Below are 27,456 nucleotides of genomic sequence, written 5' to 3'. Positions count from 1 at the left end.
CCGAATTTTGAAATGAAGGTTGTAGATTGTGTTCTCAAGGTCGCCTTGTGTGCTTTGTTATTTATCTGAAAGTCTTAAAGCCAAAAAATATTACAAATTGAGCTACCCTGGTATGATTATTTAATCCTATTGGTGTTTCCACATAAGTTTTCCCTAATAATTGTTGTCTTTAATCGCGAATCACAGCTAGTTAAATTGTTCGCTCGAAATTTTCATATCCGTGGTGGATGGCGTTGGAGTTTGATTTTGGTTGGATATAGGTTCTGTATGTTGCCTTGGATACTAGATGAGTAATGTATTTTGTGAGATTATAATGTACTCAGCTTATTTTACTGTAATTTTCACGCGGCTATTCAACCGGGGTTAGTAGCGTTTCTGGTACAAGGCTTAAGTTGCATTACCTTGTCTGTTTTTTTTACTATTGTATGAAAAACCGTGTGTTATAAAGACACAATCAGACCCATTTTCGAATTAAATCACATAAAGTTTATGGCAATTATCGAAAAATAAATATTTTTCCAGAGGCGTTTAAAATATTGGCAAAAAGCGTATCGGATCTCTCTTTATTTCACTGACCCGTTGATCATCTCTAGATGCTTTTTGTGATGTTGCTATCATTAATCGCTACATTTTTAACTGCCTATTGTTGAGACGTTTAGTAAGATATGATGAAGGTACCTAACCACGTATCTTCATCAATGAAGATCGTCAGTCGCTTTTGCCTTCTATGATGTTCTGGCAACATTTCTCAGTAAAATATCTAGTGGTCGCATGTATCTGTTACCTTAAAAATATATTTCCATCTTGGATAAATAATCTCTCAATATATGATTACATGGAAGTTACGTAAATTGTGTGTTGTCGGTTAAAGATTAGTGTATTTTAGAATAACATTCACCGTGCACCTCTGAATTCCGAATTATTTTCATATTGCTGAGCAGGTATGCGATTAGCTTGGACAGTTGGCATGTTGAATATAATTTAGAAATTCATGCATCTGTATAGTTGTATGAATGTTGTGATAGACAAAATCAACTTCAGGCTAGCGGCTTATATCAATATAGGTTACCCTTGATTCCATGGTGATACTTATTTCACCACAGAATGTTGGGTTTGTGGTGCTATCATAAAATCAATCTTGTTCGACTTTTGAAAAATTTATTCTTTCCATGCTAGTAAATTTTCGCCAAACCTCTTAGGTCGTCGTTCCTAAGAAAGATCTATATTCATTGAAAACGCCTTCTAGTTCATATTAAAATTAATCGATCGCTTTTGTACAACTTAGATTATCTTTGAATCAGTGGTCCCTTTAAATATCAAAATCGGCTGTTTAGATATGTATTACAAATGTCGTTCAAGCGAATTTTAAATTAAACATTGCCTTGTGACCAAGACTGGATCAAAGGATAATATAGTTTATGATGTCACTATGCTGTTTGAAAATCATATGTTTGGTTAGCATCTGTTAGTACACCACAACTCATATGGGTTCCTGGAGGTCTTGCTACGTAACTTCCCTTACCCACTTATCTTTGTTCTGTTGATGTATGTATTTGCATCGATTTTGTATGTTTTCAACAGCGAAATGCTTCACTTCATGTTCTCGAAAAATAATTCATACTGGGTTATTCGAATTTTTTGAGACTACGCTTTTCGATAGTATGAGAAGCTGGAGATGGCCATATTTTCCACTTCGTTAATCAAAACTTAAGTACTGTTAAAGGAGACAACCACGATACTGACAACTTTTGAGCACGCAGCAAACTTGACTGAAATGTCATCGGGAGGATTTTTAGCATGATATTCATCTTGAATGGTATATCCTAGTACAGATATTTGTCTTAAGCAAGTCAATTCCACCTATTTAACGGAAGTCTGATTTACATGATAGAAAATCGATGTTCAGAAGTGTATTCAACCATCAATAGGCGGTCAGTTAAGATTATAATTTGAAAAATCATACTCATCATTTTACAAAAAGATAAGAACCGTTGAACTTTCCAAGTAAATCTTCATGTCTATCAATCAACTTTTATTTTACCGGACTTACCATCTTTACACTATTGACTTCTGTCACAAACTTACTGTGAATGAAATCTTGATGGCTTAGAATGTCCATCTTTTGTAAAGATATGATGATATTTTGACGACCTCAATGAACTGTTCTCATCTTGTCCAAGTTTTAAAGACTACCACTTTAACGATGCATAGTAATTCTAATTAAACTTAATAATTTAGTATTGAACGAATACATGACAATATCTGATCAATAAGAATAAAATTTCATTTAGTATTCCGAAAATTAATAAACATTTATATTAACAAATTAATTACACTGAAAATCTAATTGACTTCACACATATCCATATACAGATGTAAAACGTTTACTATAATTTAAAAATTACATAGTTTCACTAATGAAGTGGTCATTTAGTAATTAAATGGAAAAAAGAAATATTGATCAGAGAGTACTTCTATTCTCTGACACTTATTTATTAATCACTAACGTTGATTTGTTGTTCATGTCCTAACAACACACATTTATTTCTATCAGGGTTTTACTCTCTTAAATTATTAAGTTTAATATTATTGAATCAATGAGTCAGCCTATTTATTTTTGTGAATTATTCATTAATTTAGTGCAGTTCTGAACATAAGCGTGTTATTTGTTGTTGCTTTAATTTTAGCTGTCTAAATACTATTTAGCGATTGTGAATTTATACAGAGTATTTAAATTATGACATTTAATTAGTGTACTTTCAAACACCAGCTGGTCAACTAGCGTGATTTATGGAATCAACGAATAATTCTATAAAACCATGTCATCATTTTTATATTGGAACTTGACTGCGACCATAGAATTATTTAGCTATTTAATTAAAACATGGAAACTTCGTCAAACGAAAGTGTATAATATTAGGGGTAAAATGACTCTGAATGAAGTTCTTAAACCATTTTCACTTTGATATGACTAAGCTAATTTAATAATAATCATATCTGTAAGATATAATTAGAATGAGCTTGTTCAACGTATCAGAATATTCACCATTCTGTACTTTTTAAGTTGGTAGTTTTGGCGACTAGTGATTGTCAGCTTCAACAACATCTAAATTTTCCTATCGTAATAATTTTTACTCGTTCAGAAAGGTTTTTGATTAACTTGTTTGGCACGAAGTTGTGTTTTTACGATTGCAATATTCGATTAAAAATTTCTCAGAAAGTGGAGATTTCTTCTAAAAGATAGATATGGCCAATTAACAAGTAATCGGCAACTGCATATAAATCTAATGCTTCCCTAACGTTAGATTTCAGTTGGCTAATATCAAATATAGTGTAACACAATGTCTTGTGACTTAATTTATTGATCAGGTACAAAGTATTTATCTTATTGTATTTCATTTAGAACTAAAAAGTAGAAAGTGATAATGCGTTGATATAAGAACGTACTAAAAAATCATAACTTATTAGTAGTAGACATTAGTTTGTGAGAAATGCCTCTAAACAATTCACTTAAGCTACTTAAAAGTTACCTAAAACTGATTGATGGCATATTCACACTCGTATCTTTTAAAAATTTTATTGTTAAACACCACGGATACTAAGATATGTAAAATCATCGACCATAAAATATGTCAGCATTTGCCTATGGTGGTAATATGATTTGAGTATACAGACAGGTTAGTAGATATTTCTCATTAGCAGCTTTGTTTCAGTCAATAACCTATAGCATGTTTAAGTATAATACTAGTAAAAAACTTTACCAATAACGAAATCCTGTATTCCTTATCAGCGTCCGTCCATACGGACCTAACTTCGATCTTCCTTCTAATAGGGTTTCTAGTCCTCTGTTCTCTTTACAAAGATTTTAGTTAAGCTATCAATTAAAGGAATAAACAAAGTTGCCTAGCTATGTGGCATTTTTGCAACATTTTTTTTATGTATCTCCACTATGTATCTCCATATTTGGTCGCCCAAACGTACTTAGGGTTTCAGTTCCTTATACTGATGTAATAGTCAATTAAATGCTTTACTACAGTGCAGCTATTACATTTCCTGTCTCACAACACGTTCAGTTACTTTTCCTCTGTATCCTAATGTTTCTAATCTATGTTTAGATAAATAATGTCTGGCAAAAACAGTCATATAATTAGTGAGAGCGATGTAAGGAGTGAACCGTCGGTTTCAACTTGCCTACCGGATAGGAAGACTTCAGTGAGTTGAGATGAATTCTATTCAGAAGTTTTATTTAATAACTTTTTTATGTTATAACGGAATGAATATTGTAGAGGTCGAAATTGTCCTTTCAAATTATCGTTATTCATAGTTTTACATAATTACTGGGTAGCTAGATTACTACATATGATTTCTTTTCGTTAAACCCATTAAATATTTTTATACGACTTTGCCAACCTAATTTATTGCTAGCCTATTACTTAGTTTCCCCTAATCATAGCCACTCTCTGCTTGTTTATGTGTAATTGTTGTTTTCCATCTTATGATGTTTCATTCTGGTATATCTATATAAATTATGTCTGTTTAAAATGCTAATGCAGTAGAGGTGGGTTGCTACTTCCGAATTCGAGGATAGTGGTAGAGGAGAGCTAGCCAATGCTAGAGCAATAGGAACCTGACTCCTGGCTCACTGTCAGTAGTGCTGGTCAGACGTGTAATAAGTCAGAGACACTAAGTTGTAGAATAGATAGCAGATCAACTTAGAATCAGGACCCTAATTGGTAACTGAGCACGCGATATTGACCGGTGGTCACAGGATAACAATTTACCTAATGTAAACTACCAAGATGAATAATCTCTGTGGTGGTCGCATATCAAAACAAGCTAAAAATCCTGACAGTCGTCATCAAGTCCACTATAAAATTTACGAACTAGTACCTTTACGAAATCAAACCTAGAACCTTCAGGTTATTCAACGACCCTGCCACTAATTAACCATTAAATTAAAATATATTCTTCACTTTCGAATTATAGATTGTTCATAACACCTCGAATATTTTTTAGCATCACTGGCTTAAACTTATCTAAGCTCTTCAAGTTTTGTTAGAAATTACATTTACATGCACAAGGTAGTATTGACTGTATCCATCCTTCCTATAATAAACTCAGTTCCACGTCTAAACGAGTGTAAATAATGTAACTAAGTAACTTCCTGTCTAAGGTTTCTCCACGTTTGAGACATAACTGAATCTTCAAGGTGGGACTATCATTATTTAATTTTGTCTGACACTAGAAATTCGTACACTACATATCAGTATCATAATAGCTTACAATACGACCATTTTAGGGTCCGGGTTATAATCATGATCAGTGGTTGGAGACGTTAATCGAGTCACTTACATGATCGCAGATCTATTCACACTTTTCTTACTCCAAGCCTTGAGCCTCAATACTATTTCATGCGTTTTCTTCCTCCAATACATCTTTTTTTTGCACCATTTTCTCCAATATGCAGACCCTCTCACTTTTTGATTAACACCACTATTATTTGGATTTTTTTATTTGATCCTTTTCATTTCGTCTCGGTGTGTGATTTAGTGTAGAAAAGTAAGCTAAAGTGAATTATTTTGTGGCTCCGCTGACTATGACTGACTTACCGCTATGCTATATTATCCCATTTGCACCGCAACTTGACAGAGCGGTGTTTACGCACATTTACATACTAAGGTTGCCTCAGATAAAAGATCTCATTGATTCATCTATCATATCCAACTAGACAGCTTTTAAATACACGAGCTAATTAGCTACTAAAGAGATTTGCTTACCTAAAAACTTCTTTTTCCAAACTTTAGGATGATTGCACACTTCCATTCAGTATGTCTGTAGTAAATATTGATGATTATTGGAGCCTATCTGCAATAAAAAATTTCCAAGACTGGATCTGATTGTGAGCTTAATTAGCAATGAATAGTAATTTCGAGAGTGCGAAAGTTATATGTTTCACAATTTTTCAGAAATAATAGAGATACGCTAGAATTGGAGTTTTAATTCCGTTGTTAGGTTTCAGGATTTTCAGAAACACGCTTCCACTTTACTTAGTGATCAGCTATATCCCTTAGTACAGACTTTATTGCCATTGTTCCTTTTTAAACCCCTTGTCTTGTAAGAAGCTATTTGAAATTCTCGTCTAAACTGTGTGAGAATATCCAACTATGTTAGAATAATGTTCCAGAATAAGATCTATCATGTCTCTGCATGTTAAGTTCGAAATTTATAATTGCACTTTTGCTCCGACAAATTTTTTCACAGTAGGGATCTGTTTCTGATTTTGTTTCCTATTAATGGAGTCTAAGCATAAGTAGATTACATTATTAGTTCACCTCCCATAACTTACTGCCAAGTTTAAGGGTTTGGGCACCCGGGCAGTATCACAGCCCACATACAAATTGATGAACTCTTTATGCCTATGGAAATTACCTTTCTCGCTTTGAAAAACAAACAATTGATTCAGATTATTATCATTACAATTATTGTCATTAATAATACTATTATTATTGCTACTATGATTGTCACTATTGTTATTATTATTATTATTATTATTATTATTATTTTCCACATTATTCACCCTCTTTTATACTTATACAGCGGCTCGTCTTTGGTGGAAATTCGACTGTATCTAAACGTTCTCGAGTCACTGTCCGGTTGAAAATTGTATTTTACCATCGAATATGAGTACTGAAGCAGTTTTTCTGAAACCACGTGCGCCATTCAAACTGGCTGTCTTCAACGTTCGCACACTTATGCAGGTTGGTCAACAGATAGGGCTGGCTATGTCTTTGGAAAGTCTTAATATTGATGTTTGTTGTCTATCCGAGACCCGTATTCAAGACTCTGGCGAAGTACTACAAATTCGCTCTCCATCTGTCGCTTCGAAAAGCTTGTTTTACGTGCGCTTATCCGGGGACCTTGTGGCATCTTCGTCTGGTCTTGCTGGCGTTGGTGTCGCACTAAGCGCTAGAGCTGAGGCAGCACTAGTCGATTGGATCCCCATTAACAGTCGGTTATGTGCTGTTAGATTAGAAAGTTCCATCAAAGTGAGAAGAAATCGGCGTGAGAAACGATGTCTTTTCGTCATCTCCGCCTATGCCCCGACAGATTGCAGCCCGGATGCAATCAAGGATGAGTTTTACCACCAGTTATCAGTTCTTCTCCAGAAAGTGCGTTCGACAGATAATGTAGTACTAGCCGGAGACTTGAATGCCCAGGTCGGGCGTCTAGGCACAGAAGAGAGTCGTTTAGGTGGCCGATGGGGACTCGTTGGTCGCAGGTCAGATAACGGGGACCGTCTACTGCAACTTTGCACAGACCACAACCTGTTTCTGGCTAGCACTAACTTTCGGCACAGTCATCGCCGATGTGCCACCTGGCGTCCTCCCTCTGCATCTCAAGCCTGGACTCAGATTGATCACATCGCGATCAGCTACCGCTGGCGTGGTTGTGTACAAGACTGCCGCTCCTTTTGGAGTACCTATCTGGACTCTGACCATGCCTTGGTCTGCGCCAATCTTGCCTTACTTTTCAGTGGCCAACGAAGTGACCACCACCAAAAGATTGATGTTAGCAAGCTGGTTGCAACTTCTGTTGCAAGTAAGTATCGAACCGAGCTAGCCTCTAAGCTAGCTACCACTCCACGGAAAAGTATAGATGAGCATTGGTTGCAATTGCATGACGCCATGAAAATGGCGGGTACAGTCAGTTGTGGGTTCGCGAAACGTCCCGCTTTTAAGCACTGGGTTTCTTCTGGTTCCTTACAACTCATTGAAGCCTGTCGGTCTACTCCGGGTGACCGTGAGTTTGACCATAAACGAAGGATGTTACGTAAGGAAATTGGGCAAAGCTTGCGTAAGGACCGAGAAGCCTGGTGGTCGATGCGTGCTAATGAGATGGAAGCAGCAGCTGCATCTGGTAACTACCGGAAGCTCTTCCAGCTCATCCGAGCCACTGGCAGCAAGAAGTCTGGTGTGAGTGAAACAATCTGCGAGGATGATGGGATGCCAATCACTAACATCCATCGACGTCTTGGACGATGGGCAGAATTTTTCGAAGGGCAGTTCAACTGGCCTGCTGCTCCGGCAACATCGGTCAGACTGTCCTGCCCTCCATGGCCGGTGACGACTGATCCACCAAATGAGGAGGAAGTCCGCAAGGAACTCCAACTCTTGAAGCGTTACAAATCACCTGGCCCAGATGACTTACCTCCGGCTCTTTTTAAAGATTGTGGTGACTTTTTGACTAAGGAATTGACGACGTTGCTTACAAAGGTCTGGGAGCTCGAGAGTGTACCAACGTCATGGAATGAGTCGATAGTTGTCCCTATCTTTAAAAAGGGTTCACGTCGTTCCTGTAACAACTATCGGGGGATAAGTCTACTTCCGATTGCGTCCAAGCTATTGGCTTCCGTCATTCTTCGTAGGTTGTTCAAAACCCGAGAAAGATTGACTCGTGAGGAGCAGGCTGGGTTTCGTTCTGGTCGAGGATGTATTGATCATATCTTCACCCTCCGCCAAATGTTAGAACACCGCCATGCTTTTCAAAGGCCAACAATCGTAGTGTTTCTTGACATCAGGGCTGCCTTCGATTCGTTGGACAGGACTGTTCTCTGGGATTGTCTATTGAAGAAGGGTGTGCCTGAGAAGTTTATTAACATCCTAAAAGCCCTATATACTAACACCTCAGGCAGAGTGAGGGCATACAACCACCTCTCTCCATTGTTCCATTCGAGCAGTGGGGTTAGGTAGAGTTGCCCAATCTCACCATTCCTCTTCAACTTTGCCATCGATGACATTCTGGAAACAGCTCTGATGAATGTAAGTAATGGTGGTGTGGATCTGTTGCCTGGAGAAAGACTTCTCGACCTTGAGTATGCGGACGATATTGTCTTACTGTGCGATAATGCCCAAGGCATGCAATCCGCACTTAATCAGTTGGCAATCAGTGTCCGTAGGTATGGTATGTGCTTTGCACCTTCGAAGTGCAAAGTACTTCTACAAGACTGGCAGGATTCCAATCCTGTACTCACCCTGGATGGTGAGCAGATAGACGTAGTTGAGAAGTTCGTGTATCTGGGTAGCTGCATAAGTGCTGGTGGGGGTGTGAGTGATGAGATCAATGCACGTATAGTGAAAGCCAGAGCGGCTTATGCCAATCTGGGCCACCTTTGGCGCCTTCGTGATGTTAGTCTGGCTGTAAAAGGTCGGATCTACAACGCGTTGGTGAGAGCAGTTTTGCCCTATGCTTGTGAAACCTGGTCTCTCCGAGTTGAGGACGTTAGACGACTCTCTGTGTTCGATCATCGCTGTCCGAAGGATTGCTGACATTCAGTGGCAACACCATGTCAGTAATGCAGAGGCTCGGCATCGTGTGTTCGGGCACAGAGATGATAATTCAATTGGTGTTACTGTCTTGAAACACCGACTTCGGTGGCTTGGACATGTTCTCCGAATGTCGTCCCAGAGAATTCCACGTCGTGCATTATTTGCCGACTCTGGGACTGGTTGGAAGAAGCGGAGAGGTGGTCAGTGCATGACATGGTGTCGTGGTATGAAAGAAAGCTGCAAAGGACTGGCTTCTGTTGGTCCTTCACGACTCCCTGGTTGGGGTCTGAGAGATGGTGCTACACAGTGGCTAGAGACGTTATCAGATATGGCTCAGAATAGAAGCCAGTGGCGATCCTGCTGTAACCTTCTTTTACTTTCTTCATAAAAAGTGGTTGTGTCTCCTTTACCTGAAAGATTTCTTCTGATTGTACCTTTTCGTTCCCTCGTTACTACCACACTACCTTACTCCAATCTCTTCGTCATTGTTCTCTTTTTCTTTTGCGCTCCTTAGTTTTCTTTTCTTTTCTACTTCTCTTCGAATTCTCATTGTTTTGTGTGGCGCATATATGTTGGCGCTCTCTTGTACCAATATTCATGTGTTCAAATAAATAAATAAATAAGGGTTAGAATGATTTTATTTTCCTTATTTTTGCGTTCATTTCTAGATTGACGCTCATGAAACCAAACAGCCTTTGCCCAATAATAAGTAACTTTATTTTCATATCATTGTATGCTAGACGCTCCATAAATTTTGATATATTGCTCAGTTTTACCATATTTTCTATAGTTTATAACCAACACAATGCAAAACGTGTTGAAGTATTCCCATTCACTTTTTCAGAGTTTGGACCACAGTGGGCCATCTGTACCAACTATGTTAGCATACGTTGATTTTCGTCCATGGTTTAAAGGGTGGGATCAACTTGACGTAAATGATCAGGACAAATTGAAGGACCTGGTAACATTTAATTCTACTAGTCAAATCGACTAATATCCAAATATCTAATGATGTATTAAAATTATCTCCTTTCATGAACTTCAAAATTCTTTGGTTTGATGAATCTGGAGATATCTGGAATAATGTAGTATCTTTAATTCCACTCTGATTATATACTATTTCTCAGTAGCAGTTATGGATCCAATTATTTCCAAAATATTTGCTCTGTTTTGCGTTACCCATGGGTAATAATATTTTAACATGTATATTTTGTAATACCAGAATACAACATTTTAATAAGAATTTGTGTTGTATTTTCCATGTGTGGTTGAAATTTATGTTGAATGCTTGTACTAAGAATGATGAAGGCGATTTTGAAGCTTAGATTTTCCAATCCAAATATCCACAAATGGAACATATTTCTGTTTATTTTAAGGGAACGTAATAATAGTATTTTACAATCTAGTTCATTTATTATATACAGATTTACATGCTGTTCTCTAACTCGCACCGTTTGATTGGAAATATGGCATCAATTTACCATAGTAAAGCATTATACATAATAGTTTATTCCCAATGGGTTGCTAATATTTTCATTTCTACTGTGTCCAACCTTACGGAAGCCACGTTAAGGTGTAATTTTACTGCCTACAATTGTCAAACTGCTATGAAACATTATGTTTCAGAAAATAACTCTTAAATGTAACAGTTAACGATAAAGAGACTAATAAAAGTTATGTAAGATCCAATGAGATTATAGTGGATAACCCTACCTACTAAGTATTACAACACTCTCAGGATTATTGGTTTATACTTGACTGCACTCCAATCTGAGAGGCAGGATATTATGATCAACCCTCACCAAATCAGTATTGTTTAAGACCGAACATATCTACTAGTTAGCTACAAATTAAAGGATAATGACGTTTTTAAACCGTGTTAATTTGAGATGCTCCATTATGTAATAAGACCAGACAAGTCCCGACATATTATGTTGACCTTCCGTACTGTAGTTATCTTTTGTATTTTAAATTATGTAAGAAGATGGTTTGGAATTTTCTGGTCATAGTAATGATTGTTAATCTTATGTAAAGGAAAAATTGAGAATTCGGTGGTATATAATAATGGACATGTTGCCAGGAGTCTACAACAGTTTTATTTTTTATTATCTTCATTTTTCATCATTTCAGATGACTCGTAATGAGCAACAGTTCGAACAACGATCTCATCGACCTAAAAGGGCATTATCAAAAACCAGTGACGTAAGTTTATAACAATGTGATCAACTCAGCTAAATGTATCTATGAGTATTCTGATTAACAGTTACATACAATGATAATTTGCTAACAAGTTTGTCCTTATCATGAGTTACGTTGTTCTAGACATTTCGGGCATACGTTGTCTTGGTGACTTATTCCGTTTGATGCCCATTCCACTCATTCAGGTTGGTCAAGTCTTCTTGGAGAAGCCTATTGGCCTGTCTGAACCTTTGCTTCAACTCATACAGGCACAAATGTCCGTGCTAAGATACATGTTTCACGGGTATAACCATCACAACACCAACACCCAGTGTTAGATTTGCGACTGTTGAGAAGGCGAAATTGGACCCACACTTACTTGGCAAATATTCATGACATGCACGCTAGAAGCATACAAGTTTGATACTATTGTGTTTCATAGTATACAGATATGCATAAATACTTTATTTGGTAACTAAATGCCAGGATGTTTGGTTCGCCAAATACACATTGCACATACACCAGAAATGTATAGGTACAAGACCTGCTCATTCCATGGCATATGTAAGCATAGAGGACGTCTCTTTGATTATTACCGTTGTTAGTTCAAGTATGCGTTACACGCACAACCGAAGTACACAGATTAAATCAACCTATGAATTCCAAGCATACGTATAAGCATAAATGCTCTCACGTGTCCAACACGAGTTAAAACATTCTAATCCATTTTTTTGCGGCAGATTGGTGGATTTATCCGATCCCCATCGACCGCGCAAGTCGGTTCGTGTTGCAGACACCCACGCACTACGATTAACCCTGAATAAGATATTGCCATATATTCCGTCTAGAAAATCCTTTTTCACTCACTTTCCATCTATTAATTCATTTGCTTGATGTTTTCATATCATCCAGAAATACATATCCTTCAGTTTAGCGATAAATGAGCTTGTCTTATGTATCCTATTAACTAAACTACATGAGTGGCCAGTTAACCGAATTCCAGAATCGTTCATCACGGTTTGTATGATTTTCTCAACAAAATAAGGACTTTCTTAGAATTATGAGACAATTTTTTAGTATTAACGAGTGTTATGTTCTCTCTTATAACAACCCATCTACTCTTATTACTTAGCATTCTGTAGACACTTTACTTCACTTGACAAGTTTCCAAATCAGAACACGGTTGAACAGGGACGTAATTATATTCCAAATAGACGAGGTCGAGTGGGGGTACGAACCACAATAAGAAGAACGTTAGTATATTTACAATTTTTACACAAGATTCTAGAGTCTTCTGCAAGTACCCGCCAGAGCTGACTGGGTAAGAAATGCACAATCAGCGTACTCCAACTCAGTCCTGCACGGACCACACTTTAATCTATATATTATCGAGATCTAGAAATGATGACGTATTCAGGATATGTAGACATGCTGTTAGTTGGTTGTATGTTAGTTGAAATGTTGCTTGAAATATTCATTTGTTTAGTTCGTGAGTGATAAACTACAAATCTACAGGAGAAAGTAATAGTTCTTGAAAGTTTCCGAGTCTTTTGATCGCACTAAGCAATATTACAAACATGATCAGAGTACATTTTCCTCCTCAAAACGCGAAATCCTGCTGTTGGAGTGTTCTGCATTGACTCCTAAAGTAGTTAAGTGCATTGACCACGTCACTTATTTTTAAAGTCCCATCAGTTTATGTGGGTTGGGATCTGACAAAATCTCGGAACAAATTCAGAAAGCTTGACTGGGCTTTGTCAACTTTCGTCACTTGTGATGTAGGCAAAATGTTTGTCTGCAAACCAAGAAACGAGAGTATTACTCAGCAGTCCTCTGTGTACTAAATTATCACTGTGGAACATGAACATAAGTAGCAAGCATGTATAGGATGCAGGTTTTTGATTATAAGTGTCTTCGAAATATTGTTTGGTTTTCATGAAACTACCGATTGATCCATGTTGAAGGTAAAACAAAGGTGACAAGTCGGTTGCTGGGGTTGTAAATCCTTAATTATCAAGGTGGCCTAAACACGTTACATATATCTAAACATCGCCCTGCTAAACAGGCACTTTCGGTGATATAGAAGTAGATTGAAAGGAAGCTTGAAGAGGCTGAACCAGGAAGTAGGATTAGTATATGAAGTCGTCGACTTTTGGTCTGAGCCATGTTAGTTGATGCAAGCTACTTGGTTTGAAGTCACTTATCAACCACGATCAGTGATTGGCGACTGGTTGATACGATTCAGAGTCGTTTATAGTGGTGCAGGTACATCCAATTTCTATCTTCCGATCTTCAACCTCAGTGTTCTTCCATACATACCTTTCCACTTTGTCTTTTCGAACTACATTCCCAACATTCAATCTTTCTCATTATCACTGCTACATTACTTCGATCTATTTTACTGTTCATCTTGTTGTTTTCACATCGTTGTACTAATGTAATGTGACAACCTGGACCAACGCACATCTGTACCAGGCTCTACGTTGATTATGACTGACTTACCAACTAATTATTTTACACTGTTTGTGACCTGGTTCGGCCAAAAAATTTGAAGCGTATTATTTTGCAGTGTTATGACCTATACTCTGTCCATGTGAAATCCTATCTATTTGAGTTTCGAAGGTGCCATAACTCTCTTTTCACCTCCCTTTGTCTGCAGAAAGTGGTCTCGTCTGGTACTAATACTTTGAGAAAGCCTTCAGCTTAACATTATGTGGTTGAGAATAGTTGATACACCGATTTCATAAGTGTTATTTGAAGACAATTACTTCTTTAGATTGGGTTCATTTTACTCAAGTGGTCTCAGAGATTTCCTTATATAGCATTATCTGGCAAAATCGGTGTTAGGTGGAAGCGGAAAATTAGTTATACGCTGAGATGATGGTGGCTAGCAGTGAAATTCAGGACAGGGGTTTCATCCTACTTGGGACTTGTCAGCTGACCACTACTATCTCAGCTTATAATGCTTGTGGCTGAAGGCAACATCGATGCAATCCGCACAGGATGCACATATGCCAATAATAATGTGATCGATTACAGTCCTAAACATCAATGGAAAGATTCAAGCAACCAATACAAAAATGAAGGAAAGCTGGTTAGTTTATGGCGGGTAAACAATTGCCGGTTGATTGCACCTAGCTAAATGTGGACCTGTTTATGATCCGACTCAGTGGCTCGAAAAGTTGTCAGATATGGCTAAAAGAATAAATCATGGATAATTCTGCCGTAAAAATAATGTTACTCATGAATCGTAAATTATATCTACGTCCTGAACAGAGTCTATCTTGATTGCATCTTTATTCAGATAGTATCCTTTGGAACGTCTTGAAGTTCGTAAATTGATAACGAACTTCAGAATTTCGCTTGAATGTGATATTCTCGGCGTTTTGCTGTTCTATCAGAGTGTGCATTTTGAGAAGGACTACATTTTAGAAATCTAATGCCTCCAAATCGATATTCGAAATCACGACTCTTTATGAGTTTCATTTAACTTTTTTTAATTTTTAGGACAATGTTTTAGGGATTTCTTGGAAAGAAGAACAGGAATTACGCAAAGCCATGTATGTTTCTCTTAGAGATCAACAACAAACAAATTCAGATTCCAGTCCTTGCAATCACCTCATGACTTTACGTTTCCAATTGGTAAAACAACCAAGTATATCAGGACCTAGCAGTGCGAAATTGGGTTTAGCGAAGCCACGGTCAACCATTCAGTTTAAACATTCTAGAAAACAAATTCGCCCGAAATTTGTCTCTGCGAATACCATCTTTCCTAAAACTAGAAACGCTTCCGAGAGTTCTCCGAATAAAGAAGTATTAAAATGTGATTCAAACAGCAATAAAACAAATGTAAGTGGATGTTGTATGTGCCATATGTTTCAGCCTGGTTGTGTCTCTATGCAAGTTGCCTTTAAGTTTTGGTATTTTAGTACTGACTAGCAAAAAATCGTAGTGCAAGTATTTTGTGCCTCGTTTTTGGTCTCATCTGAATAAACTTCCTATAAACGAAATTACTTCATGAGTATTTAATCAGTTATGCAGAACCTGTTAAAGTCTTTAGTCTTATTATTAAGTGTAATTGTTTTCAAAGCTGCTGGGAATTAAATGATTAGAAAATAACTTGTTTTTACTGTGAATGGATATTATTTTTTCCAGCTTATGAGTTGTTAAATCATCATATCCAAACAAACTGGGTGAAAATTAAATTGTAGTCTTATGCTGTCTGAATTATCAAAGCATATCCAAAAATTAGCATCAGTCTTGGGTATGTGTGGTAACATAGATGCAGCAACGGTGTATCTAATTTCCTTTTAAGCAAATATCTTTCACTGTGTTTTTATTTATTTGGTTGCGTATTGACATACGGAATAAGTCACGTTAAAACCATTTCCTCTGAAATATGGAACACTATCTGTGATCCTTTGTTGTACGCCTTCTGCGTCGCAAAAAATAGCTCTCTGTGTTATCGGTACTGGTTTTAAAAATTTGTTTGTGAAGTTTTTCACTGTTTTAACTATATCTTCGCACTAATAATCGATGAGGTATGTGTCCGTGGACTGCATCTTACCGTCGGGATTTCACGCGAACGAGGACAGATCACGAAAATCACAACTGATTCAGCTTTTACAATAATTGTATCGTATACCGCAGTCTTTGCAGTTTCATAGTAGGTCTTAAGAGACTGTCTTTGATCACAATTTACCTTGTAGCTACGATTCGTATAAAAAGGTCTATCATAAGTATGATGCACTCAAACGTCATAGAAGACCTTACAAGTCAGTTTTACAATGTACGATTAGTAGAATCAGTGTTCATTCAATCTAAAATAATAACTAGTTATATGCCTTTTCACTATGGTTTAACATTCTAGTTCACAATTTTGAGTCCAGTCAATCTTCTAACCATTTAAATGTTAGTGTTTCTTCCTCGCCAAGATGTAAGACAGATTTACTACACAATCAAAAGTCGAAAGAATAACTTGTACGGTTATATAATTCTGTACTAACTCAGGCATCTTAGTAGTTGAATTTAATATGATTTACTAAAACTGAAGTCTCTTTACAGGTAAAAGTTGTTATAGGATGGGTAATGTTTGTTGCAGAATTTGTACTAAAAGAGATTTTGATAGTGTTATAACTTAAAATTAGATGGTTTGTAATGACATTCGTTTGTGGTTTGTTAGATTAATGAAAGAAATCCTGATCGATTGGTTATATCCAGCTATATGATGTGGTTAAACGACAACTGCTTACGAGGCTGAAATATTGATGCAAACCCTCAGTTGAAGAGTTATCAGTAAACAAGACAGCTGTTCAGTAGAATCGGCTTTTTATCTAATAAAATAATCAGCTTATATTCAAAAATATTAACACGAATATAAACGTGGTTAGATGTTATAAGCCATTGGAAAGCATCACTTTTTTGGGTTACTCTATCTCCAGTCAATTAATACTTAACTGTTATGTCTAATTTGTGACCATTATGTTACAAACCTTCTTGGTTGCCCAGATAATGTAAATTTACTTAGCATTCAATTCTGTCTCGTCTTATTACGTCTGTTCGGTGAATTTGGTTAAACGTTTATTAACTAGTTAATAAAAGTTTTAAAATGTTTTTATTGTTAATGATTTCGGAAATTTGTCCTCAACAGATACGCTTTTCAGTTGAACAATTTAAATTTACTGTATCTTAAACTTAGATTCATCCTAATGTTCACACATACTTTTCGTAATTATATAAAATCTTAAATGCAATTAAACTTCTGTCGGTATCATTCATTTGATGTCTCCCTTTTTTCGAACATCTTACAGGTTGAATCAACTGATGACAATCACAAACCATATGTTGTAAATACTTCACAAAACACTAGCCACATTTGCTTACGAAATTTATACCATAGAAGAAATCCAACTAATCATATTAATATCAACAATCAGTTGATTGATAACGATGCTAACAAGCAAACCTTATCTAGTTCTGCTGAAACATTTGAAGTTAACAATTTATCATCAAATTCTGTCTCAACTAACTATAGTCGACGTCCTACTTTGATGACTGCTTCAAATTACTTGAAATCAAATTCGACTAACGCGAACAGTACTCAACGGTAATAAAATTAGTAGAATAGTTTTTCTTACATTGTCTGTGTACTGATCATTGCGTAGTTAGCTTGTTCCAGAAGTATAATTGATACATTTAATTTCGTTTGTTTCCTTTTTTGATAGGTCTCATTTTACATGTTTGAATATATTCACTTTAAGTTGGAGGTTCTTCAGGTTCCCCAAATTCCCTGGTACGGCTGAGGGGGGAGAGGGTCAACTCACCTCAAAATGCTCTCACATGTCCACGCGTATACAGTTACTGCCAGGAAGGTCCTAATTATTGCATTTTCGCGACGAGGGTGTTGTTTACGAAATTGAGAGAACGGAAAGCGAATCTCCAGTCCTTTTTACCGGGTCTATGATTATGGAGGATTCACCTAAGGAAGTCGGAAAACCCTGATTCCAAACCAATGGTGCACATGGGCTCAAGGATCCTAAGGGAACAAACGGTGTACGAACCTATTGTTGGTCACTGGCTACCATGGGACTACATCTAATGTTGTTCCACTGCCTTATGGATTAAGCCTCTACGTCAAAGCTCGAGGAGTTGCCCCCTAAGAAAACCACCTGATTCGGTTTGGGCACCCGGACAGTATTCCCTGCTCCCTTAGAATATACTCAGGTTTTTTGTTCAGTAATGGTTCACTTAATTAAAGTCTAAGACCACATATTTTCCTGCATAATTGTGAATGGCAGTTATGACGATCTGGAAATTCATCATTTTAACGTTATGTTCATAATCAAAGAATAAAAAAGCTATGAATCCCCTCTATTATTATTATTATTATTATTATTATTATTATTATTATTTTAACACATAGATATTGGTACAAGGAGCCACCAAATACATATGCGCCACACAAATCTCATTTGATATGTGTGAGGGCTGTGATACTACCCGGGTAACCAAACCGAAGCAGGTGGTTTCCTTAGGGGGCCACTCCCCGAGCCTTCGATCTGAAGGCCTGGTCCACAAGGCAGTGGAGCATCGTAAGGAGATGCAGTCCCATGGTAGCCGGTGACCAACAATTGGTTCATACGCCATTTGTTCCCGCAGGATGCTGGAGACCATGTGCACCATTGGTTTGGAATCCGGCTAAAGCGCCGGACATTCGCTTTTCGTCCTCTCATTTTCGTAAACAACACCCCCGCCACGAGAAGGCAATGAGTAGGACTTCCCTGGCAGAGGCTATATACGCGTGGCCACGTGAGAGCATTTCGAGAGGGAGAGTGGACTCTCCCCACTCTCGGCCGTACCAGGGCATTTGAGGGCTGAATCTCCTCTAAAATGCTTGAAATGTATTGAACTTTTGATGTACGATATTCCGCGTTCTATTGTGTTTTACCTTTTAATATCATTGCAGGCTACCTATATTTTGTTACTGAAATTATTTAAACCATTAAAAATCAATATTGCCTAATTGAGATGTTCATAATATTAGTAACTATCATTTGTCCCGATAATCTTACTGACTGTTTTGGAGTTAAGAGAAGTTACTACAATTGATCCAAAGTTATTTTTATTTGTCTGGTGGACCAATGACATGTCTCGAATGCAAACTGTATTGTATGTTAAAACTTTTGTAGGAATTGTAGCTAACTGTTTAAAAGTCGAGATGTGATTGGAAATACTGTGGCAATTTTTGATCCCTTCAGTTTAGTTCGACTATACCTGTTAATCTTTCGTTCATTCATCTTATGGACTGGTTTGATTTCAGGATAAAAATTATTATTATTACTGTTATTATTATCTAACAGCACATGTCAATTTTCACAATGGATGACTTTATTAGCTAGTGGCTAAACGTCCTGTTGTGATTACTTCTCTAGCTTGCTCCTGGCTACAGTCATTCCTCACGGATCCAGCAATCGAACCACTAGGTCGTGAAGTCTTCTTTATTAGTGAAATAGTATTGTTAATATTAAGACAACAAATAATCCTTACTCTGTAGTCAAGGCCACTTTTTTTCGCAAAAGTTATTGCTCCACTTCTATTATCGCGATGGGTGGTAGCGTTATCATTTAGTTTATCCTTTAATTTTGTTTTTATTAATCTTGAATGAAAGATTTTAGGCTGTAAATTGTTTCGAAGTTGTTTATTTAATACATCTTGCAGGAAATCTGTTATTAGAAAAAGTCCTAATTCATCGACTTTAAGAAATAGCTCTTTCCGATCAGAGAACATTGATACATTCGCTACATGCAGCTCTCCGAAGAAATCGATACACAGTTTTAAAAGAAGATCTAAACAACTGATTAGTTCAGTCAGTCAAATATTACCTATTACAGGTGAGATTACCTTCACTTTTAGCTTCTCCGTCTTTCTCCTTTTCTTTTCGTTTCATCATTTATTGCCAACTAAATAGTGTACAAAACGTATGTCTCCATGTTTAAATCAAGGTTTGTGATGTACTTTGGCAAATGGTTCTTAATTTTATTTTGAATTTCAATATCTATTTTTCACATGTTTCAGTATTCTGTACATTTTCTCAATAGAGTTTGACTGAAACAGAGCAATTAACATGAAAGCTACTATTTTTTATACTTCTAGAATACTGATTTTCCGTGTCATCAAGTTTCAAGTTATTTTATAAATTTCAGTTTCTGTTGGTGCTTTTCTCATCCTGATCGTCATTTCAAGTTATGATGACAGAATTCATACTACTGCTTGTATGTAGTGGTTTTTGTATTCTAGCGTTTCGGCTCCTTAACGTTCTTTTATTATGAAGTTTATTGTTTTGAAGGTTGATTGTAAAGTTACGACGACAAATGTCATATCACTGATGTCGGTTGTTGCAAGTGATGTATGTTTTCTCATTTAATGAGGTTCAGTTTTGGCTGTATTATAACCTGTATATGATAACGTTGTAACTGCCTTTTTCCTACATATTATTTCGTTGCAGATCGTTTATGTACAATATGTTCCTTTTATAATTTGACACTTAACTCGTGCTTAGTCAGTCTTTATTTTGAAGTTCCTTACTTAAATTATAATGATTTTTATTTTCTTTGGTTGCTAAGACTGATTTTGTTGATGTGGAATACATTAGAAAGACGGTAAACAGGCTAAGATTTCATTATGTCCTGGTGATTCGCTCTGGTGATGGTGATAAATATTTTGAATTCAAGTAAATGATTTTATTTTTTAAATACTTGTTCACAGTTGCAAATTTCTTGAGAACCATTGCAACTTCTAGATCCAAATCTTATAATGGATATTACAACCCTTCAAAAACTGTCTTCAGAACGGTTACTTGATCGGAAATCAGTTAAGCATTTATAGTGATATTTTCAAATGAATATGTGCATGTATAACAGTCGTTTGCTATTTTGTAAGTCTTGATGTGATTAATGAACATCTCATCGCTCTTTCAAATGACATTATCAGTGCTAACTTTATTGAGAAAACCAAGTATACTTCTAAATTAGGTTAATGTTTAGGCATTATTCCTGTTGATCAGATAGTACAACACTGATGATAAGTCGCAGTTTACTTTGTAAGATACTATGCAACCTAACTGAACCACCTATGTTCTCGTAATACCTGTATATTCGTTAATTTTGTGGTTTAATCATTCAAAATATCCACTTTCTATTGATTTTTTTGACAGAACCTGATGATAACACACCTAAATGTTTTTCAAACCTTTATTGTGAGAGTGATTTCCAGTTGCTTTCAAAATCACCATATGAACCTTGGCAAGATGATATTGGTCGACTTGCTTCAGTGCATGATTTCATTAACTTTGTATGCTTTCACGGTAAGGAGATTTGTTTGATGAAGGACAACACATATCCTTTGTTCTTATTTTTTAAAACTTGACATTGGATTTACCAATAATGAGATCTGAAATTTTCGCTCACGTGTAAACCGAGGAATTTTTTTACAAGAACTAAATCATAAGTCAATGACTCTTCATATGTTTAAATTATAATTGTAAAACTACATGTAACTTTTTGACCGCCAGGCGGTCTGTACGTTCTTAACATTTTACCTGCCTTCGATATGCCTAGAATAATTATCACAAGTGATAATTGGCTCACCTGTCTGAATTTCGCTAGTCGAGAGCGATTGTTACCCTCCATATCAACTTTCAGCACTTATTAAATACATATTCTCATAATAAAAACATCTTTTATGTAGCTCATTGTTTTAGCTAATTCTATCCTGCATCTCTCTGACTCAACGACATAAACACTCTACAAGCACCTTGTAAGTTAAAGGATCGAAAGCTACCCATACTTCGGTCTAGGTACCTCAACCGCTTCATATCCACCTTGGTTGAGTGAGTAGATAATGTGGTTTATTTAAAGTTTATCGTAGAAAGATCTCTTCAGTAACTTAGTTGCACCATTTTACTACATTGACAAACAAGGCTATTCGGCCTGTTCTATTATCGACATTCAATGTTCACATCTAGTAAACTAAAATGTTTGGTACCAGTAACTTGTTAAGTCGTTATGCCTTTTGATGCTGTCTACCAAAGATTATAAACATTTTAAAGTGATGGGTACAACATTTTCTGCTTGTGGAAATTCAGTCAACTGCATATGATCGACCTCTAATCGTCGATTTACGCCACTTTTCCTCGTTTGTATATATATATATATATATATATATATATATATATATATATATATATTCTCCTGGCTGACTCCTTAGCATTTTTTGTCACTGGTCAGTTTCGATTGCTTTCGAAGTTTCATTTTATAAAAGGATAATAACACTACAGGAATTTGTAGGTGATGACCTAAATTAGACTTCAGTTAATTTTTCGCTTCCTCATACTCTTGATTATCAGTAATCCTTTTGTCTCAGAAGTACGTTAATTTTCGTTTTGAGTGCTTGTTGAATGGAAATATGCTAATCATGAACGGTCCACAGTATCGGTTTTATAGACGGAATACTAGTAATCGGTATGTAAGTGTCATTTCTGTGTAACTATATTTGTATAATACTCAAAGTATTTTTTCATTTTGTAAACTTCATCATACTACACTAACAATCTTTAGTTTGTTACTTTCTGTCGAACAAAAGACTGCTCAGCGACTGGAGATCCTAACACAGAATGGTTCGCCAGTCCATACAATATGCAGAGTTTACCTGTGCCACGTACGTTACAAAGTAATCTAGGGACATCTAACTCCGATCATAATAATAAAAAATGTCCCAAAAACCCCAACATATCAACTCAGCGCAAAAGTTACGAATCTGCTAACTTACACCGTATAATCAACAACGTTGCAAATCGTCAATCTGTAAAATGTTCACCAGTCACAAGGTCAACTAGTTTATGCGTGGCTAAAAAGCTTGCATCTATTCAACCATCTCCGGCTGTATATTCTTCAAAATCACGCATTTCTTCACCTTTAAAAATGGGTGCACCTGATAATTGCTTTTTGTTTGATGGATACAAAATTTGCGTCGAGGAAAATGAGTCGTCCTCCACAACTTTAATATCTTCAGCTGCATCCTTTCAAACAAGTAAACTTAAGGTAATTCTAAACTTTTTTATCCTTTATGAATACCGTTTTAATCTTTGAACCTACAAAAACCGTATATTGGTTGCGTAATCTTAGTGAATCAAAAAACTGCGAATCCATTATATGGAATTTGGATTGTACTTTCTCAATAATCGGACGGTTTAGTTGTTCATTTGTCAATTTAGGCACTACAGAAAATCAAAACACCTGTCCGCCAATTATTGCATTCATAGCATCCAAGTGGTTTTTGATTTCACACTCTGATGAGTCAATATTTGTTATCACACGTGCTCCAAGATATTTCGGTCAATTGCATAATATTAAGATTAGCAGCAAGTTTACGATGTGAAACAATAGCTTCGGAGATAAAGCACTGACTATCAAGACTATAAGTACTGGTTTTCATTGGAGAACGTCACTTATGTGCTAGTGAAATTCCAATAGTTGCTACTTCTAAACGTTTATATCGTTTTCTTTTCTCAAGTTTTAAAACCCCATAAGTGCTCTGGAATGTTGGCTGTTTAAGATTTTTATAAACATATGTATATACGTCATAACTAGGTGTAGACTACCTGGTTGGGGACCGCGAGATGATAGCAACCGATGGTTAGAGACCCTGAATGACATGGCTCAAAATCGTTTGCAATGGCGCAGGTGCATCCACTCTTTGTATTCTCCCAAATTCTAATCTTCTGAATTCTTCATGTCCCTTTCTTTTTTCCTCTTTCCAAATTTATTTCACTGAATTATACTCTTTAAATAACATCTCCAAACCCTAATCTTCCCGATTACTGCTTATACTCTTACTACCTCTACCACTACGGGATTTGAATCGACAACTGCATCTCTGTGCTAATGTGGTGTGGCAACTCGAACTGATGTACGTACGTACGAAATTCTACGTTGTTACTGACTGACTGACTGATACGTCATAACATAATACAGAATTAATTGATGTTTCCAACGTCTTTATAGTTACAAAAAGAACAGTAAATTCATTGTTCAATGAAAAATGCATAAAACCAAGCAGATCAACCTCAGAATCAATGGATGTTCAGCTCTTAAATTTTATGAAAAATCAGAATGAAAGAATATATTTCAAAGACTTCATGTATTCATTCTTTTGGGCAGTTTATGACAATCACATACAGTTAAACCAATACTAAATAAGTTTTGAGTTGTTGTTCATAAACCTGAGGATTCTGCTCTAAATATTCCTGTCTTTGTAGTATTAGATACTTTTTACACAAAACTAAAAATGACATAATACCAGGTTTTGTAAACTCTGAACAGGGTTTTAATTACAGAAAATAACGGATGGATGTTTAGTATAAAATAGATTGTGTATTCTGTTGTTGAACAAAATTTATTTGTTCTCACTTAAATAACAACAGTTTTCAGTGTTTAGGATTTTTACAATTCTTGATTTTTATTATGTTCATCTGTCTGATAGTGATGTGTGAATTTTGAAATTGTACTTAGGAAGTCAATTGATTTCCTAGTATACTTTATTGATGCTATTCTTGTAGAAATCCTTAATCGCACAAAACTGCATTCTCAGTATTACATTTCGATGTCGAGATAGGTTATACAACTTCGATATCTGTTTAGAATATGCTCATGGGGAAAGCGAAAATCTGAGAGAAAAAACACATCAATTAGTATATATGAATGCATATATGTTTGAAATTGTAACTACCATATTGATGGAAATGTGCTTTTTTCCATCCTCATTCAGCTTTTTCGCTAGCTGAATAAGAAAGCTTCAGTAAGGTTAAAGGGAAAATAAAGACCCTGATAACAGCTATCATTCTTGCAGAATACACTAATTGGTGTTACTGGATTAGTTCATTTTACAAATGAATATTGCTTTATGTATTTTATAATAACTGTTATTCTACGACGGTCACTTCTTATTTACCTCATATTTTAACATAAAAATTTGGTATTTTATTTTTCTATACATTTTAGGTCATGGACCAATAAGTTCAATCTATAATATTCGTTATCGTCGGTTGTCTGTTCAGTTCTATCCCATTTTTTTTGTGTGGATTCTCTATATGCTCAGAATTTTAATATAATTCACAATAATACCGTGAGATGCATTTACTTTCCTAATTTTCATTAATTTATCTATTATGTTTATTCTGTTTTTTTTAATACACATTATTTACTTTCGAATACGGATTTATTAACTTTTCGTTTTGGTAGAGTTTATTGAATTCCTACTTAGTAAGCTATCTATATTGGTTCACTCTCTATATTTTTCTATCATTCCTAAAATCTGTGCTAGGTTAGACATCCAATAGTGTCTGTTGTTCAATATCGTGAACTAACTGGTTTCTGTAACTTCGCTCCTTCATTTTGAAAAATGGCCCCAGATCTCAAGGGCTGTCTAGTGAAGTTATTCTACTCACTTGGTTGCAATGATCAGTGGATTTGACATGTATCTTCATAGTCGTATTTTGGGGTTAAGTGGGTGCATTTGTTATAGAACAGTGATTTTCTAGGATCAGGGACACGTGTCACCATGTGATCTTATCGTCGGTTCAACCAAACGTCGAAAAGCTAAAGAAAACTGCAAATGATGCAAGACTGGTGACTAGATTTTTATATGGAACAGATAAATGGAAATTGTAATTATAGTACGACGAAACATACGACATCCTATCAAAGTACTTGTCTTGGATGGCTAATTGTCTTTTCTTTTTCAGTTTTAGAATACCATACATAAATACCTATTTGCTAAAACCGAGATGAATATGCATGCAGAATACAATTTTATTTTGAACAGTAATGAGCCACAACTGCTGTCACAGAAGAATTATTAGGCGAGACTATAAGTTAGAGACGAACCAGTCAGGTATAAGATAACAGGTTTCGGGTTTTGGCGCGAAATCCACTCATCCATTTGGTTAAATAGGGTTTTGGCATCATAGCTGATGTCAGTTCGTGATGAAAACCTTAAGTCTAATTCCTGATTTTAACCGCCAACCGTAAGTCACAATTCTAATTCCTCACACAGGTTTATAGCCCTCATTTGATCCTAGTTATTAGGTGGACACTCAAAGGTCGTCCATAAACTATAGTCTATAATTTATGGACGACCTTTGAGCGACGGCAGACTGACTTTGGGAGTGTACACCTGATAACTTAGACCAAAAGAGGGCTATAAATTAGTGTGAGGAATTCGAATTATGATTAACAGTTGATAGCTAATGTTAGGAATTAGATTTAAGGTTCTCATCACGAACTGACATCAGCTACTATGTTAAGACTCTACCTAGCCAAATGGTTGAGTGTTATATTATACCTGATTGGCTTGACAATAAATTATAGTCTTGCCGATTGGTGAGTTTCATCTTCAGGTTCTTCCACAACGAACACCCTCATCTTCCATATTTTGATATTATACTTATTTTTAGCATCATATACGCACAATGGTCGGCACCCTTCAGCGTAGTACTGTATCTAAGCCTTTTTGCTCACACGCGATCTGAAGAAAAGACTGTGTATTTACACTTGAATTAATCTTGCTTTTGTGTGTTTATTGCATTGAAAGTACACTTGCTCTACTTTAACTTGAATTATTTCTGTTAGAGCTTGGAATCCACTTCAAATATGTTTTGTGACAATGGTTTTTAGTTTATCTTAACATTAGTGATTATCTTGTGTAGCTTTGTTAATTTTTCCCTATAAACCTGATTAAATTGCTCGCTGTTCTTAAAAATGTGGACAGTCAAAATATTTCTCCCTGTGGTGAGTCTAGACGCGTTTAAATCCCACAACATATCTACGATTTCTGCAATAAATTCGTAACAGCTCAGGTATAGAATTGTTGATGGCGTAAAAATGAAGTCCCACATTTTTGATTTTAGAAATTTCTTAAACTTCAGTCACGTGGGAGACCAGGATCATTAAGTTCAAAATCAAGCTCGTAGTTGTCCAAACATTCAAATTTTTGGATTACTAGGTTTCGAACATCACCTTGTGGTAAGGCCAATAGTATACTATGATTGGTATTGTGTCTTTTTTAAAATTTATATATCTATAACAAGAAATGTAACAGAAACAGAGCAAGCCGTCAGACGTATATAGATATGCATTGTAAATATAATATAGTGTCACTAGATATTAGTGGTCATGATTCTAAAATAGTACCTAAAGACCTAATTAAAACTGTCATCTCCATGAGAAGTCTGAATGTGACTGTCCCGAATATCGTAAAGTGGACAACGGCGTGGAACAGGAAAAATGCAACAAACAGCACACAGGCAAGAGAAACCGAAATAAGTTCGCATACATTTTAGACGATTTGTCGATCTTGGCTGAGATGCTTTTCAGGACGAGGTGAGTACAGCACTCTC

At 36.1% G+C, this 27,456-nt stretch overlaps 1 protein-coding gene across 3 annotated transcripts; it reads left to right on the top strand.

Moving 5' to 3' along the window:
• MS3_00003292 (uncharacterized protein) lies at window positions 1–26,725 on the top strand (the record flags this gene model as incomplete). Of its 3 annotated transcripts, XM_051211044.1 has the most annotated exons (11): window positions 1–110; window positions 4,116–4,212; window positions 10,171–10,511; window positions 11,457–11,528; window positions 15,012–15,353; window positions 17,315–17,610; window positions 19,722–19,894; window positions 21,217–21,366; window positions 22,644–23,101; window positions 25,061–25,184; window positions 26,515–26,725. In XM_051211044.1, the coding sequence occupies exons 4-10, from the start codon at window positions 11,457–11,459 to the stop codon at window positions 25,073–25,075; spliced, it is 1,506 nt and encodes a 501-aa protein (XP_051071075.1). In that variant the 5' UTR covers window positions 1–110; window positions 4,116–4,212; window positions 10,171–10,511. The 3 variants fall into 3 exon arrangements, with proteins under 3 accessions (XP_051071075.1, XP_051071076.1, XP_035588604.1); XM_051211045.1 differs by lacking the exon at window positions 26,515–26,725 and having other exon boundaries at window positions 10,171–11,528; window positions 25,061–25,270; XM_035732137.2 differs by lacking the exons at window positions 1–110; window positions 25,061–25,184; window positions 26,515–26,725 and having other exon boundaries at window positions 10,117–10,287; window positions 22,644–23,149.
• Between the last annotated feature and the right edge of the window lie 731 nt (window positions 26,726–27,456).

This window comes from Schistosoma haematobium, chromosome ZW, assembly GCF_000699445.3.
Source record: "Schistosoma haematobium chromosome ZW, whole genome shotgun sequence".
In the NCBI taxonomy this organism is placed as follows: Eukaryota; Metazoa; Platyhelminthes; class Trematoda; order Strigeidida; family Schistosomatidae; genus Schistosoma; species Schistosoma haematobium.
The sequence above is the reverse complement of the archived record's forward strand: the minus strand, read 5'-3'. Positions and strand labels throughout refer to the sequence as shown.